Source organism: Vipera berus (genome assembly GCF_964194415.1).
Source record: "Vipera berus genome assembly, chromosome: 8".
In the NCBI taxonomy this organism is placed as follows: domain Eukaryota; kingdom Metazoa; phylum Chordata; class Lepidosauria; order Squamata; family Viperidae; genus Vipera; species Vipera berus.
Genome location: NC_138211.1, coordinates 18,794,326 through 18,809,972, shown reverse-complemented (window position 1 = coordinate 18,809,972; position 15,647 = coordinate 18,794,326). Strand labels below are relative to the sequence as shown.

General features: G+C 38.6%; 1 protein-coding gene across 2 annotated transcripts in view; it reads left to right on the top strand.

Moving 5' to 3' along the window:
* PEBP4 (phosphatidylethanolamine binding protein 4) overlaps positions 1-15,647 on the top strand; it is a 260,280-nt gene that overhangs the window by 225,864 nt on the left and 18,769 nt on the right. For both annotated transcript variants that reach the window (XM_081333583.1, XM_081333582.1), the window contains exon 6: positions 5,919-6,035. In XM_081333583.1, the coding sequence (XP_081189709.1) occupies positions 5,919-6,035 (117 nt within the window). The remainder of the gene's footprint in view (positions 1-5,918; positions 6,036-15,647) is intronic.

Sequence of the window (15,647 nt, the reverse complement as noted above, 5' to 3'; positions counted from 1 at the left end):
TGCCCAAATAGGTAGGTCTTCAGGCCGCGTCGGAAGGAGCGAAGGTCAGGTGCCATCCGGAGCTCAACCGGCAGCTGATTCCATAAAGCCGGGGCACCCACAGAGAAGGCCCTCCCCCTGGGGGCCACCAGCCGACATTCTCTGACCAGTGGCACCTTGAGGAGGCCCTCTCTGTGGGAACGCACAGGGCGGAGGGAAGTTGACGCCGGCAGCAGGTGATCCCCGAGGTACTCCGGACCCATGCCATGTAGGGCCTTGAAAACCATTACCAAAACCTTGAACCTCACCCGGAAGACAACTGGTAGCCAATGCAGCTCGCGGAGCAAAGGTGTAACATGGGAATACCGGGAAACCCCCAAGACAACTCTCGCGGCTGCAATCTGTACCAGCTGGAGCCTCCGAGTGGTCTTCAAGGGAAGCCCCATGTAGAGAGCGTTGCAGTAGTCCAGACGAGAGGTCACAAGCGCGTGAGTGACCGTGCACAGGGCATCCCGGTCTAGATAGGGCCGCAACTGTCGCACCAGGCGAACCTGGGCGAAAGCCCCCCTAGTCACAGCCACTATATGATCTTCCAAAGTAAGCCGCGAATCTAGGAGGACTCCCAAGTTGCGAGCCCTATCTACGGGGGGGTAAAAACTCACCCCCCATGGAAAGAGGTGGAATATTCTGAATATCCCGGGATGCCGGGATGCACAGCCACTCAGTCTTGTCGGGGTTGAGTTGAAGTCTGTTCCTCCCCATCCAGACCCGAACTGTCATGGCAAGGGGTTGGACTAGAAGAACTCCAAGGTCCCTTCCAATCCTGTTACTCTGTAAAGTAGACATAGAGTATACTTGAGGTCCTCAAAACGTCCAGGTAATAATGAGTCTATCGATGCATTCTTTGATGTTTAGTGCCTCCTGCTTATTCATACTGCAATGCGAGATAGCATAACTTTAATCTTCAACAATATCTTTGGGTCTCATATGAGTCCCAAGATAAACTCTTAGAAAATACGATTTGAAATGGCCATAGCTTTCTGCTTTGTTTTCTGCTGTATGGATATGGTGTGATAGGCCATGTTCATCATGTCAACCATTTTATTGTGGGAGTGCTGAAAATATATTCTTAAAATTCCAGTTTCACTGGCCCCGCCTGCAAGGCATTTACATCAGCTGGTGGATTTGCAGAACTGGACAATCGTAAGAAAGCTACGGGGTTTTTTGTTTTCTTTTGTTTTGTTTTGAAGTGAAAAAAAATGCATCAGGAAGTAAATTTTTGATAGTTACATTCAAGAAGAAAGAGTACCACCTCCCCTGCCCCCCTTTTGATTAGGCTGTGAAGAATTTTATCTCTTTCAATTTCTTTACATCATCTTGTCTTCTTGAATCCAATCTGAAATGCCCTTTGAGCTAAGATTGGGGTTTTAAACCATTAAGGAGCATCTGCATATATAATAGCTCTGCTTGATATTTGATTCTTTTTTTCACAACACCGAGGGAGGGGAAGCCATCAACCCACTAGTGAAGCATTAAAGATTGACAGCAAGTAATACCCTGATTTCATTTACATCTGAGCTCTTCAGAAATTAAGTGTAGTTTCCTCTTGCTGGTTCTTATGGCAACCTATGCAATTGATAGAGCATATGGAAGCTAAACTAGCTAGCAACGTTGAGATGATTGAAGTTGGAACTTGACGGGGAGGTCTGGATTCCTGCTTTCTAACTAACATCTTGTCAGGCAGGAAAGTATGTTTTAAGCCCCTGTCATGGTCAAATGCATGCTCTCAGAGGGAAGCTATTATATAGTTTGCCAGTTCTGCAAAAACAGAAAATAGTGCTTTTGTGAACCTTACAGCAACCAGTTGCTGTCCTAAACTCAAACATTACGGTAGTGTTGTGACTTTATCTTTCATTAGTTACAGGCTTAGAAGACCCAGTTTCCAATACCCATCCAGCCATGGATCTTACCAAGTTTAGGCCAATCACTCTCTCCCAGCTTACTCTACTCTATAGGGATGTTATGAGAAAGGACCTGGGTCAAAAGTATGATAAAAATGTAAAAAATAATAAATGCTGGGAAAAACCTGAAAAAATATTTAAAATATCTTATCCTGTTCTTTCAAGAGAATTTGTTAGCTTAATGAAAAGTATTAACTTGATTTTTGTTTTCTCATCTAAATTGTTAGTGGAGCACTTTTAAGATTTGTGTTATCTATAATAAACACTCATCAATTAATTTAATATTTAAGTATATCAATAGCTTAGCAGCTTCATACAGTATTTCCATATCCTATGTTTGGGTATCTTATCAGCTTAGCAGTTTTTAGTTTTAGTTCTTGTAGTATTCTAGTATCTGCATTTATAACCTATTTTAATTTTATCTTAATTTGTACAACCTACTTAGAATGTTTCCTTTTATCTTCTTATAAATCTTTAAAATGTTATGAACTTATCAGAGTTAATAATAAAAATAATAAAAAGTACAATTAATCCAGATACTGGCTGTGTGTGGGCTAAAATTTAATTAGTTGCTATTATATGGATCATGAATGGGTGTATGGCTCATTGAGTTATATGAGCCATGGTGGTGCAGTGGTTAGAATGCAGTACTGCAGGCTACTTCAGTTGATTGCTGGCTACCAGCAGTTGAGCAGTTTGATCCTGACCAGCTCAAGGTTGACTCAGCCTTCCATCCTTCTGAGATCGGTAAAATTAGGACCCAGATTGTTGGGGGCAAGATGCTGACTTTGTAAACTGCTTAGAGAGGGATGACAAGCACTGTGAAGTGGTATATACTGTAAGTCTAAGTACTATTGCTATCTGAATCCACCCAGCATAATAAACCATGATTTCTTTAACCATATATCAATGTACTGTACAAAAAAGCCACTTTCCTGCTGCAGTATGTTTGCATGACATTTTCATCCATGATTAAAGTAATTAACCTGATTTCCTAGGTTTGCATAAAAAATTCACCAAAAACAAGTGAGTTCACACAACACACTAGACCAAAATGTGTAGATAGTTAATTTGCCATTCAGTCTCTTTTGCCAATAGTCATTTCCTCCTAGTAATAAGTAATCATTTTCCTTTTTAAAAGCCATCTTTATATAAATGCACCACCATTCACAAAGGTCAGACTCATGTAACTCTGTGATATATGGATAGCTTTAAATGTTAGTATTTCTATAGCTGTATTCAAAACATATTGAGGCACAAATTGGCAACCACATTATAACCTAGGATGAAATACAAACTCAGCCTATATGATTAGCTGAATGTTGAGCATATTGGATTACTGGGTTAATTAATTAAACCAGATTACATTCCCCAGGGAGAAATTAATGTAAAAATGGCCTATTTTCCCCAATATATTTTTTCTCTCTAATAATAATATCCAATTGAAGAGAAGCAAGATTAAAAAAAATCATTTCTCATCTCCAAATTATTCTTTTGCAAGGCTATTTTGGCCCAAAGTTAAAACTTGGAGAGTTCAGTTTAGTAATGAAAAAATGATGGGAAGAAAGATACTGTATTAGAATAATTCCCCACAGGTCAGGGAATTATGGTGATAAGAACATCAATGCATTAATTATCGTATCTGCTTTTTCATTAAAGGACAGTGTTTAAGGTGGCTAACAAGAGTAAAATAAAAGGCAAACACAAATGAAAACATTATTGAATTATCATTAAAATAGAGGATTGCACTTATGCAAGTCAGCAGCCAACCCAGTACACACATCCAAGATTTGCCTGGAATTCTTCAGTTGAGTTCTCATTCCAACATAACTAAGTTACAGTATTCTTTATTCATTTATTTAGATTCACATTTATACCTTCCCCTCCACAATTACATATAGACTTTCAACATATAATAATAATAATAATAATAATAATAATAATAATAATAATAATAATAATAATAAGAAGAAGAAGAAGAAGAAGAAGAAGAAGAAGAAGAAGAAGAAGAAGAAGAAGAAGAAGAAGAAGAAGAAGAAGAAGAAGAAGAAGAAGAAGAAGAAGAAGAAGAAGTTGGAAGGGACCTTGGAGGTCATCTAGTCCAACCCCCTGCTCAGGCAGGAAACCCTATACCATTTCAGGCAAATGGCTGTCCAGTGTCTTCTTAAAAACCTCCGGTGTTGGAGCATTCACCACTTCTGGAGGCAGGTTGTTCCGCTGGTTAATTGTTCTAACTGTCAGGAAGTTTCTCCTTAGTTCTAGGTTGCTTCTCTCCTTGACTAGTTTCCATCCATTGCTTCTTGTCCTGCTTTCAGGTGCTTTGGAGACTAGCTTAACTCCCTCTTCTTTGGGGCAGCCCCTGAGATATTGGAACACTGCTATCATGTCACCCCTCACCCTTCAGCTCAACCCAGACAAGATTGGCCATGATTTAAAAACAGACTGACCCCCAAATCTGCAGACTGTCCATCTTTAGCTCTAAATGAAGTTGCAATGCCACAGATAAATCTGATGCCCATTTGGGGAGTCATCCGTGACTCAAATCCTGCTTGAAGAACAGGTGGCCAATACATCCAAGAGGGCCTTTGCACTGTATTGTGTGCCAATTGCACCTGTTTCTAGATCAGAAGGCCCTGCTGACAGTAATTACTACTTTGATCATTTCCTACTTGAACTCTAGCATTGTGCCTTGAAGACCATCCTGGAGCTACAATTGGTCTGTAAAACAGTGGTGCAGATAGTTGGCAGTGTACCATGGTATGCCCATGTAATACTATAACTTGTGAGTTGTACTGGCTTATAGGTTTCAGATTGCAATTCAAAACGATTATCACCTATAAAACCCAGCACGGCTCAGCTGGATTGGTTGTGAGACTACCTATCTCCAATTATTATCTTCCCCTACTACAAGAGCTGATAGGTTGACACTCCAGGTCCTCTCTGTGTAAGAATGCCATCAATGGGATCCAGAAAACATCCCCCCCCTTTTTTGGGTCCTGGTGCACTCTCTTTGACAAAGCACGTCCCACCCTCTCCTGCCTCCCAAGATTCTGGCGACACAATCCAATCGGCCCTCAAGTTTTTAAAACTTGGTTTTCCCCCTTTGAACTGGGTTAGAGCATTAAGAATCCTTCACTTATAATTTAGAATATGTCATGTTTTAAAATCTTGTTTTATTATTTATTATTTAGCCTGTTTTTATTGCACTGTGTGTTTTGCATTTGTTATTTATCTTGTTTTGTTTTTAATCACATATTGTGAGTTATTTTATTTAAATAAATATTTGCGAACATGATAATGAGAGGCAGACAAACTGGAACAAGTCTAAAATTAGGTAGTGCTTTGGGGCTTGGGAGTCATCCATCTGGAAGATGGGTTAGGAGAGGTAACAAGAGGTGGATTTGAAAAAAAAAGGAACTAATCTAAGCTTGAGTGGTTGGGAAAACCAGGTGAGGTTAGAGGGAGTTTTTTTCCAACAAAGAATAGACAAGCACATTCTTGCAACTTGATGGAAAACAGCCAGACAAAAAGAAAGGGTGGCAACATGTTCAGAGATTGTACATACACACCAGGTGCTCTAAAGAAAGATCGAAATCTATACCATCAATCCTCATTTGCTTCCATCATTATATTCCTTATTAAGAATATTTAATAATGCCTCTCTAAATAGGGATCACAGTTGAAGAAAATAAAGAATTCTAGTCCTACGTCTGGTGTAGTGTATAAATGCAAACAAACTAAAAATTAATAGAGCTGTGAAAAAATGCCTCTGAGAAATAGAAAAAAAAGTCTCAGCAAAACTATGCCAAAGAGGCCCAGTATAGATAAATTCAACAAATAAGATGGTTATTAAGAAAGAACAATAAGCTCATTCCTTTTCCAAAGTGGCTGTGTCTCAATCTTAAATAAATGTGATAAGGGGGCGTATATACACACATACAACCAGCATTTTATTTTACTTTTATTTCTGGTAATCAGACTACCTCCGACCCACACCACCACCCGAAAGTGGTTACCACCGCTACCAGTTCCTCCTCTTTGAACAACCAGCTCATGAAGCGGTATCCTTGAATTCAGAAGAAATTGCATCTTCCGGTGAGAAACTCCTTTGCCTCTTTGGCAGTTCAAATGTGTCATTTGTTATTATGTTAGTCGCAGGAAGAGAATTGGTGCCTTCTTTCTGGTTGATATTTTTCAGTCTGTTTCAGCATGGTTAGAATTCCCCATAGGTATGTATCTGTTTGTGAAAATGATGAAAATGCCCCAGCAGGGGGTACGGCTTTGCTTGAAGCAGGATGTATATTTACTTGACAGTGTGGGAAATATTTGTTTCTGCTGCTGTTACCAAAGTAAATTCGCATGTCAACTCTGTAAAGGTGACCAAGCAATCGTATCGTTGGATAAGTCTCAGAAACAAACGGCTCAAGGTGCTTTGTTTAGAATATATAAGTTATACTGGTCCCCAGATAAGGTGAACCTATGGAGATAGTGATGCTTTTAAATGGAGAATGGTGGTTAGAGCTGGGGTGGCAAAGCTTTGATGGCCAGGGGGACTGTGCTGTTGTCGTTACTGTTATTCTTTGAGGGACACAATCAAAAAGGACATGAGACTGTGACTGCATGAAATGAATAAGGAAGGCCTGTATTTCTGTGGATGGCATGTGTAGAAGGTACAGAGATGCTAAGCTTCTTGGGTGTGCTAAGCCTAATTAAAGACTTATCTGATATTTTATTTTATTTTATTTTATTTTATTATTTTATTTTATTTTATTTTGTTTTGTTTTGTTTTGTTTTATTATTTTATTTTATTTTATTATTTTATTTTATTTTATTTTATTATTTTATTTTATTTTATTATTTTATTTTATTATTTTATTTTATTTTATTTTATTTTATTATTAATATGGTGGGAAAAGTTAGGAAATAACATTGCCAAAGGTTTGTTGCTATACTTCAGTGGTAAAGTGTATTGAGGAATTGGGGACCTCAAAGGAAAAAGCATCCAACATGTGTTATGGCAGCTGGCCAACTCTGCGAGTTGGTCCACATACATTACTTGCCGAGTTTGAGAAATGCTACCTTAAAAAGTAGGCATGCTGGCATACATGCTTATGTTTTAATGTCTGAGTAAAAGAGGAAAGGTGTTAGGGGGGAAAATGAATGGACCTGAGGGATAGGAACACCTTCCTTTGAATTCCTGGGAAAGGGAGGAGGAAAAGCATCAGGAAGATTGGTGGGTGACTGAGTTAAGCAGCAGAGTTGAGGCTGGGAAGAACAGGGAACTGGGCAGGGCTAGAAGGTAGAGGCTGAAAAGAGGACGAGGGAGGAAAGCTTCTGAAATGATGGGATGTTCAGGCGAGCAGATGTGTGCTGGATTCCTTTCCTCCACCCTAGCTACTGCCCCAGTCAGCACCAGATGATAGAGCAATGAGGAAACAAAACGTTCTTAAAGTTGGCACCAGAATTGACATGATAAATTCAAGCAGACATGCTAAGCAGAAAGCATACCGCATGCTTGGCAAGACAGAATCAGGTTTTCCAGCCCTGCTGATTCTGCTGTGTTCAGAATCAAAGCCTGCCTGTGATTATTTGATTAAGTTTCCATAGTGTAATAAGCCTTGGTTTCTTCCAGCCACACTTTTTTAAACAGCCACATTGACTGCATTCAAACTTCATATTAAGCAGATAAAAACATCCCTCTTCCCCTTATGGCTTATTTATGACCTGAGAACCACCGAGCCTTTGAGCATCAGTGGACTCAATCCACTGGGTTACGTAGGAGAAAACTACTAGTAATCCAGCTCCACGGCAAACCTATTTAGGGTACATATATACTTTCCATTGCATGTCAGTTGAGAAGAAACAGCCAGGCTGAAAGACAGATTAGGGTGGCAGATGTAAAGGTGAGGAAGATCTCAGATACTGTGAAACTGAGAATAGTCTTTGCTCGTGTATCCAAGAGCTTTAGGAGTTTCATTGGTGACACCTCAAAGCTATCATGCATGTCAAGCAATGAGATAAAAATCAGGAATAATAAGATTTGGCAATTGAGTTGCACAAACAGTCTCCAAACAATGTTAATAAAATAACAGCTTTGCTGAGCCAGGCACGTTCTTAGCATGGAGGGACAACTAGTCTCAAAGATGTAAATGCTGCTTTAAGAATTATTTGCTCAAGTGGAATGTCAAAACAGAGATGAATAGAGAGATTCATGAATAAGAATGCCTCACCCATGGTGACATGACACTACACAAGAAGTATCAAGCACCTATTGAAATCACTTTATGGAGTCAAAGAAACAACAGGTGCATAACATTCTGCTTTAAGAAGTATAATTCACATTATGGCTGTAAAAAAAACTGAGCAAGCTCTTTGAAAGCAGTGAGAGAGGAATGAAATTTCCCAAATGAATTTGTCCTCTTTTGCCTGTTTGTAAACCAATGCTATATATTACAGCTGAATGAGGATGATGACACAATGCAAATTAGATGGTGATGAGAGCACCTATCTAAGGTCTGCTGGGGGTAGGTAAAATATAGTCAGGAGTCTGCAGCTCTGTCACCAACTACATAGTTATGGGGTGTGCAGAAGACATATCTACAAAGAGGTCACTAAGTTTGGGCCTCAAGGAGTGACCTATTCAATTGACTACAGTACTATGATAGTATATACCAGGGGTGTCAAAGTCGTGACGTCACGTGACGTGTCACGATGTATCATGACTTTTTTTCCATTGCCAGCAATAGGGTGGGTGCGGTTTCGGCATGACGCATCCAGCCCATGGGCCAGCAGTTTGACACTCCTGGTATATGCTGTAGTGTAGAATAGGAGGAGAGAATTGCTTCATTGTTCTTAGTGTGTGCATGTATAAACAGATACACATGAAGGAGAAGGATTCTTGTGCTTTGAGAACCTGTGTTTGGTCTCAGGCCTGGGGTGGTGTTTTATTATTTGTTAGGGCCCCTGTTTCATTTTGTTTTATTTATTAAAAAAATGTATAAAATTACTTTAGTATGGGCTGACTGATTTGATGATTTTATCTGTTTTTATGTTTTTGCTAGTTTTACATGCTGCCCAGAGTCCTTTGCAGTTGAGCAGCGAAATTCAGATAGAGAGACTAATGGACAAATAAATAGATATGCTGGGCTACACAAAGAAAAATGATGCCAAACATCAAAGCAAAATATTAAGTTATTGATAGAAAAATTGAAAAAAATGGTGCACAGATAGAGAAAGGAGGAGGAGTCACTCTTTATCAGGTGCATCAGAGGAAATATCCAATAGGTTTCTGTGAGACTCACACAACCACATTCCACACAACATATTGGTTATCACACCAGTAGGTGTGCTATCTGAGGAAAGGATTGTAGTATTTTCCAAGGATGAACTTGTGTGCTTTGTTGCAGGATTGTTGCATATGCTCTCTATACAAAAGTTAACACTGTATTAACTGTCAAAGCACAAAGTGTATGGTAAATGAGAAGAATGTGTGCAAGAAGTATGTAATAAATACATAACAAGAGAGGGGAAAATAATTCTGGCAATTGGACAGAATTCATTATTTCTCATCTTGACAGGTAACAACCTTGGATTGTGATTTCCCGCTCATGATTCTCAGTTGCTTCAACTTTATTAAAATAGGTAGCTGTTGGAAATTTGTTTACTTATACATGTGAAGCTATGTATTTATATAATTAGCTCCAAATTTATATGATAAAAATTTAACCCATGCATTACAAGCGTTTCTGTTTAGATTCCATAGTTAAAATTCCAAAATTAATGTGCTAAAATCACAAATCCTTAGAAAAGGAGGAATTCCTTAGCCCAGGACTGAAAAGATAAGCATATAGGTACAGTAGCAGTTAGTTGCATGCAGGAAAGGTCTCGATCAAACAAAAAAAAAGGATATTTGACTACGTTTGCCTCAATCCCTTGTTCAGAATCACCAAAGTAAATATTTAAAATATTGCTAAAAAATTTTGTACAGAGCTTAACATTTAAAAAAATCTTAAATGAGCCTATGTTCTTTCATAAACACAAGTGATTCTTACATAACCAATTTTGTCTTTAAATTATCACGAGTTCAAGACCAATTACTACTGGCTTCCATGTAGATCCATGGGAGGATTTCCTACTGATTTGGGGGAATTTTTATAAAACAAGTGTGGGGTCTCCAGATTTAGTTGAAGTTTGGTCCCAGGGTGTCCTTTTCCTTAGGGAAGCCATGGAATAAGTCCCAATAGCACCCCAATCAGGAAAGGGAAGTTCTGGACAAATGATCCTATAGAAAGTAAGGGATGTGCTTCTATATGACCACTTTGATGGTTCTTTCAGTGGGGTAAATCTTCAGGAAAATATGGCAGTGGAGGTATAGGGAGGAACAGGAAGTTTTGAAAGGGGGGGATCTCGTCACTTCATAGTGCCCAGATGTGCTGGCTATAGTGGTTAAAAAAAACTGGGTGTGTTTGACTATTGCTGTTGTTTTTGTATTACTTTTGCTCTTAGTCTCTGAGAGTAGCTGATCAAGTTCTCTGGAACCCTGGGGTTCTACAGAAGACGGTTTGAAAAGTCCAGGTTTAAACAATCTGATGAATAGTTTTGTGCTGTCTTGATCAGTAACCAGTTTCAAACATCTGATGAAGTGTTCCATAATTAATATACAAAATGCCATAAAACTCTTTGTTGCTTTTTCTGGCAGAAAAAAAAGAACTCTAACTTGGCTGCCATTCTAGAAACTTTAATTAAAAACAAATTCAGTGAAACAAATGTTATCCAATTCAGACATTTCCTGAAAATATGACATTAACAACTGAAACAGAAGCTTACTTTCAAAGGGAAATTTAACAAGTCTGATTAAAATACCGTGAGAGCAGAATTAAATAATACATTGGGATCAAGTCTCTGACAAACTACCACCTTGCTGTACAAAGCCAAAGATCTAAATCGTTTCAGGGGTAAAATCAAAGGAAAATTTAAGTTGCCTGATTTGAAGGGAATGAGGAATGGGATACTTTAAAGTTTAAACTGTAATAGTTCAAGGCCAGAGAGGAATCTAAGAGTTAAAGATTTCTGAGCAATGCCCCCAGAATGTGGAGTAGGCAGTCAGTGCATTGACTTCAGTTTATGCTGAAATCCAATCTGATATAAGTAGAGTATTGAGTTGCACTAGCAAAACTGATCATGAGGTTTGCTCAGTGATCTCAGAGTAGCCAAAAGCACAATCATATCTACTGTAAAGATAAAATTGTAGCTAAAATGTATGTAGCCTGAGGTACCAAGAGGGAGGGGCAGGATAAAAGCAAGGCCTCTTTAAGGAAAAGGTGGAAGAGTCGGGATCAGAAAAAGGAAAGAAGGCGAGGTTGTCAGAATACAAGCTAACTTGAGGGCTAATCCACATGGAGCCCCATTTCCATCTGTCCTGTTTGCCATCATTCACTTCCTAGAGACTAAAATGGACAATGTGAAATTTGAGCGGGCCACGAACAAGGAGTATATATCGAAGGTGGTGACCCTTTGAGAGCTGTATGCAACGAAATTTCATTTTGATGTATGCCAATTGGTGTACATTCAAAGTGACAATAAAGTTATCATCATCATTATCATCAATTCCATATAGTATTCTTTTTCTTCCGTAGTCTCTAAAGCATTCTATGTCTAGTCTTCTTACGAACATAACTTCAAAAATAGCTTTCCGTAGAGCACAGTGCTATTATAGTTATAAACAATTTTAAATTAATTCGGTGGCGAGCTTCAGACTGATGTATTCAATGATGATGTGGTCCTAGGAGAAGAAACAAAAGTGCATCAAGTTAGGAGAGTTAAACTTGGCATCCTAGTTCAGTTCCATGTATTTAGGAAGAGGTGTTGCACGTTAGGATTATGTACCACAACAATGCTTTTTAGTTTAGAACCCTTTCCTTAGTATTAGTGAGGTTTCTGAAAGCAGAATTACTGATTCCAACAGTCCTTCTATTTACTCTTGGTTTAAAATTGTGCAATCCAATTTAAAGGAAATCATGAATCTTAGCATAGTGTATTGTTAACTACCTCACTGAAATTCAACAAGTTTCAAGTGACTTCTGTGTAATTTCCTTTTCTTTCAATCCTACCTATGAATTTGTTTTTGTGGCAATCTGATCTTGAGAGTACTCAGTTCTGTGCAAGAAACAGAGCTCCCCTTTTGTTAAATATCTCCTGCTGGTCAACGTAAGTGGCTCCAAGAACATTATGAGAAAAAAAGAAATATTCTTTTTTTTTCCCCTCCAGGCCTTGCATACAGACCTATATTGTGTTTGTCCTTGAACTCTCCCCTATTTAAAAAAAATTCAAACAAGTACTATACCATTTTTTTACAGAAAAGCTACTTCAACAATTTTATCATTTAGCTTTCTTTTAGCTTCATTTAAATCTTATTTAAAATTATGACATCGTTTCAGCTTCCAGGCATATGGGTCAATTATATTTTATAGCTGATTGTTCTCTGCTATCATTTTCACGTCAGCTCACTATTTTACTGAAGTGATCTCCTCTACAGTGTCTTAAATACAAGTGGTCCATGATTCATCAGTTCACACATTCCATTGTTAAACCATCATTAAGTTTCCGTAAATATTGGGTTAGCACGAAGTCACCCAGGGAATCCAAAATCTGAAAAAGAAAAAATGCTCAACAAATCAATAAGCAGATTCACACATTCTATATTTTTTTGTATAATTTGTTAGTTCAACAGCACATTTCGGCTGGCATGAAATATTGTTTAATACTGACACAAAAACATTACTAGTGGCAAAACAAACTATTTGAATAAAAATGGCCACCCAATGGCCATTTAGAGTTCAACCGATCCAAAAAGTGTTTGCTTCACATCCTTGTGCCCAAACCTGAATCCCAAACTTGCATACTTTGCTAATGTTACTGGCCAATCCATTGTAACATTTCAGTCACCCCCCCCCAAATATATTTAAATAGCAATTAAACCTTTCTTAAAGGTAAAGGTAAAGGTTCCCCCACACATCCATGCTAGTCGTTTCCAACTCTAGGGGCCGGTGCTCATCTCCGTTTCAAAGCCGAAGAGCCAGCACTTGTCCGAGGACATCTCCGTGGTCATGTGGCCGGCATGACTAGACGCCAAAGGCGCACGGAACGCTGTTACCTTCCCACCGTAGTGATCCCTATTTTTCTACTTGCATTTTTACGTGCTTTCGAACTGCTAGGTTGGCAGAAGCTGGGACGAGTAACAGGCGCTCACTCTGTTACGCGGCACTCGGGATTCGACCCGCCAAACTGCCGACCATCTGATGGACAAGCTCAGCGTCCTAACTCACTGAGCCACTGTGTCCCTAAACTTTCTTAGGGCTCTCCATAACTCAGCCAGACTTTAAACATGAATAAGCATAATCAAACTAATTTTGAAGTCATTCTCTTTGTTGTTCAGATCTATATTAGGAGCAGCATCTACCCAAAATGCTACAGAAATACAGGTCAAGGTTTACATATTTCATTGTTATTTTTGAGACATAAAATATACGTTGGATTAACTACATGAATCTTAGATCTCTCTAATTAATGAAGAGGAAGACCTGTGCTGCTTGAAAAAGTTGTCCCATAATTAGGGCACAATTGTTATTTAATTATTCCATCTGTAGCTTAGTATGCTTCTACCAACTCCTTGCCAGCTAACTTCAGCTGATTGTGATACTCTTTATTTTCCTAGATAGATCTGAAAAATTTAACATAATTGTCCACTTACACTATAAGGCAGTGCACCACATTTTGTTGCAATGTGGCTAAGAATTTTTTTTAAAAAATCACTTCGTAGTGTGCTAGTTGGCTAAAGCATAGCGTCACCTCCATGTACACCCTTATTCTGAAAGGTGCTGATTACATGTGTCTCAAGAATCAAGAGAAGAGAGCGCTTTTTAAAAATATTTTCTATTGTAGGAAGCTTTCTTATGCCACAGTAGGAGCTGCAACCCACAGCCATATTGTTCATTTGATCTGAGATATATCTAGTTTAAAGCAAATGGCCCATGGTTAAGGACAGAAGTTCCCAAATTGTTCCACAAGTTCCTAACACTGTTCAAACCTTGGAAATCTCACTAAAATAAAATTAAGCAAAGTTTCACCTGAAAATTGATAAACCCTCTCTTGGACAGAAAACAAGCTAATTGGAGAAAAATGAAGGAAGAATGAAGTTACTGTATCCACAATTTTTTAAAAAAAAATCCCATAAAATACCAAAATCCACAATCTTCAGCAGCAAAAAAATCAAACATAATGCAGCAACTAATACTGATAAAGAGCACCTAATTCTACTGGTTGTAACCACTAAACTGAGTTCATTTGGAAGGCATAGGTTGTCTGATAGAATCCTTCTTGTCTTCAGTAGTATATTCAATACACACACACACACACACACACAGAGAGAGAGAGAGAAAGCTCAGATTGCCCAAGGATCTGCTGATACAGTTCTACAGAGGAATTATTGAGTCTGTCATATGTACCCTCAATATCTGTCTGGTTTGGCACAGCAACCAAACAGGAGAGAGACAGACTTCAACGGATAGTTAGGACTGCAGAAGAAAAAAAAACCCACAACCAGCCTGCCTTCCATTGAGGATTTGTATACTGCACAAACCAGAAAGAGGGCTGAGAAAATATCTACAGTCCCCCTCACATCCTGCATTATAAAGCCTTGCATGCCAAAACAACGAGACATATAGTTTTTTTCACCTTATGCCATTACTCTGCTGAACACTTAATTCCCACAGCACCGTCTCATTTCTATTCTTTTCTCATCTTTTATGATTTATCAATTGTTTGTAACTTATGATTAATATTGTAACTATGATTATGACTTATGACCTATTACTTGCTGTTTATATGTACACTGTGAGCTTATGCACTGGAGACAAATTCCTTGTCTATTCCTTGACCACACTTGGCCAATAAAGAATTCTACTCTACTCTACCCTACTCTACTCTACTCTACTCTACTCTACTCTGCTCTACTAGGATAAGGACAAAGATGAAGTGAGGAAAGGTAAGGCTCAAAATGAACTAAGGCTTGCAACCAAAGTCAAAAATAACAAAAAATGCTTCTTTCAACATATAAAAAACAAGAAAAAAGTTAAGGAAATGATTGGTCCATTAGTGGGGGAAAGTGGCAAGAAGGTGACAAGCAACAGGGAGAAAGCAGAACTATTTAACTCGTTTTTTGCATCTGTCTTTACACAAAGGGAAAAAACAGTCCAACCTACCAAAACCAGTGCCATAAAAAACAGAATAGAAACGCAAGTTAAGATAGGCAAAAAATGGTAAGTGAACACCTGTCCAGCCTAGACGAGTTCAAATCACCAGGACCAGATGGATTACACCCCAAAGTTCTCAAGGAACTGGCAGACGTGATCTCAGAACCACTGAACTATATTTTTCAAAGATCCTGGAGCACTGGGGAACTACTAGAGGACTGGAAGAGAGCTGATGTAGTTCCCATCTTCAAAAAAGGGAAAAAAATAGATCCAGGAAACTACAGACCTATCAGCCTGACCTCAATACCTGGGAAGATTCTGGAAAAGATAATCAAACATCAAATCAGCGAACACCTTGATGCAAACAAAGTCATCATTAAAAGTCAACATGGGTTTGTCAAAAACAGATCATGCCAGACAAATCTTATTACATTCTTTGACCAAGTGACAAAATTAG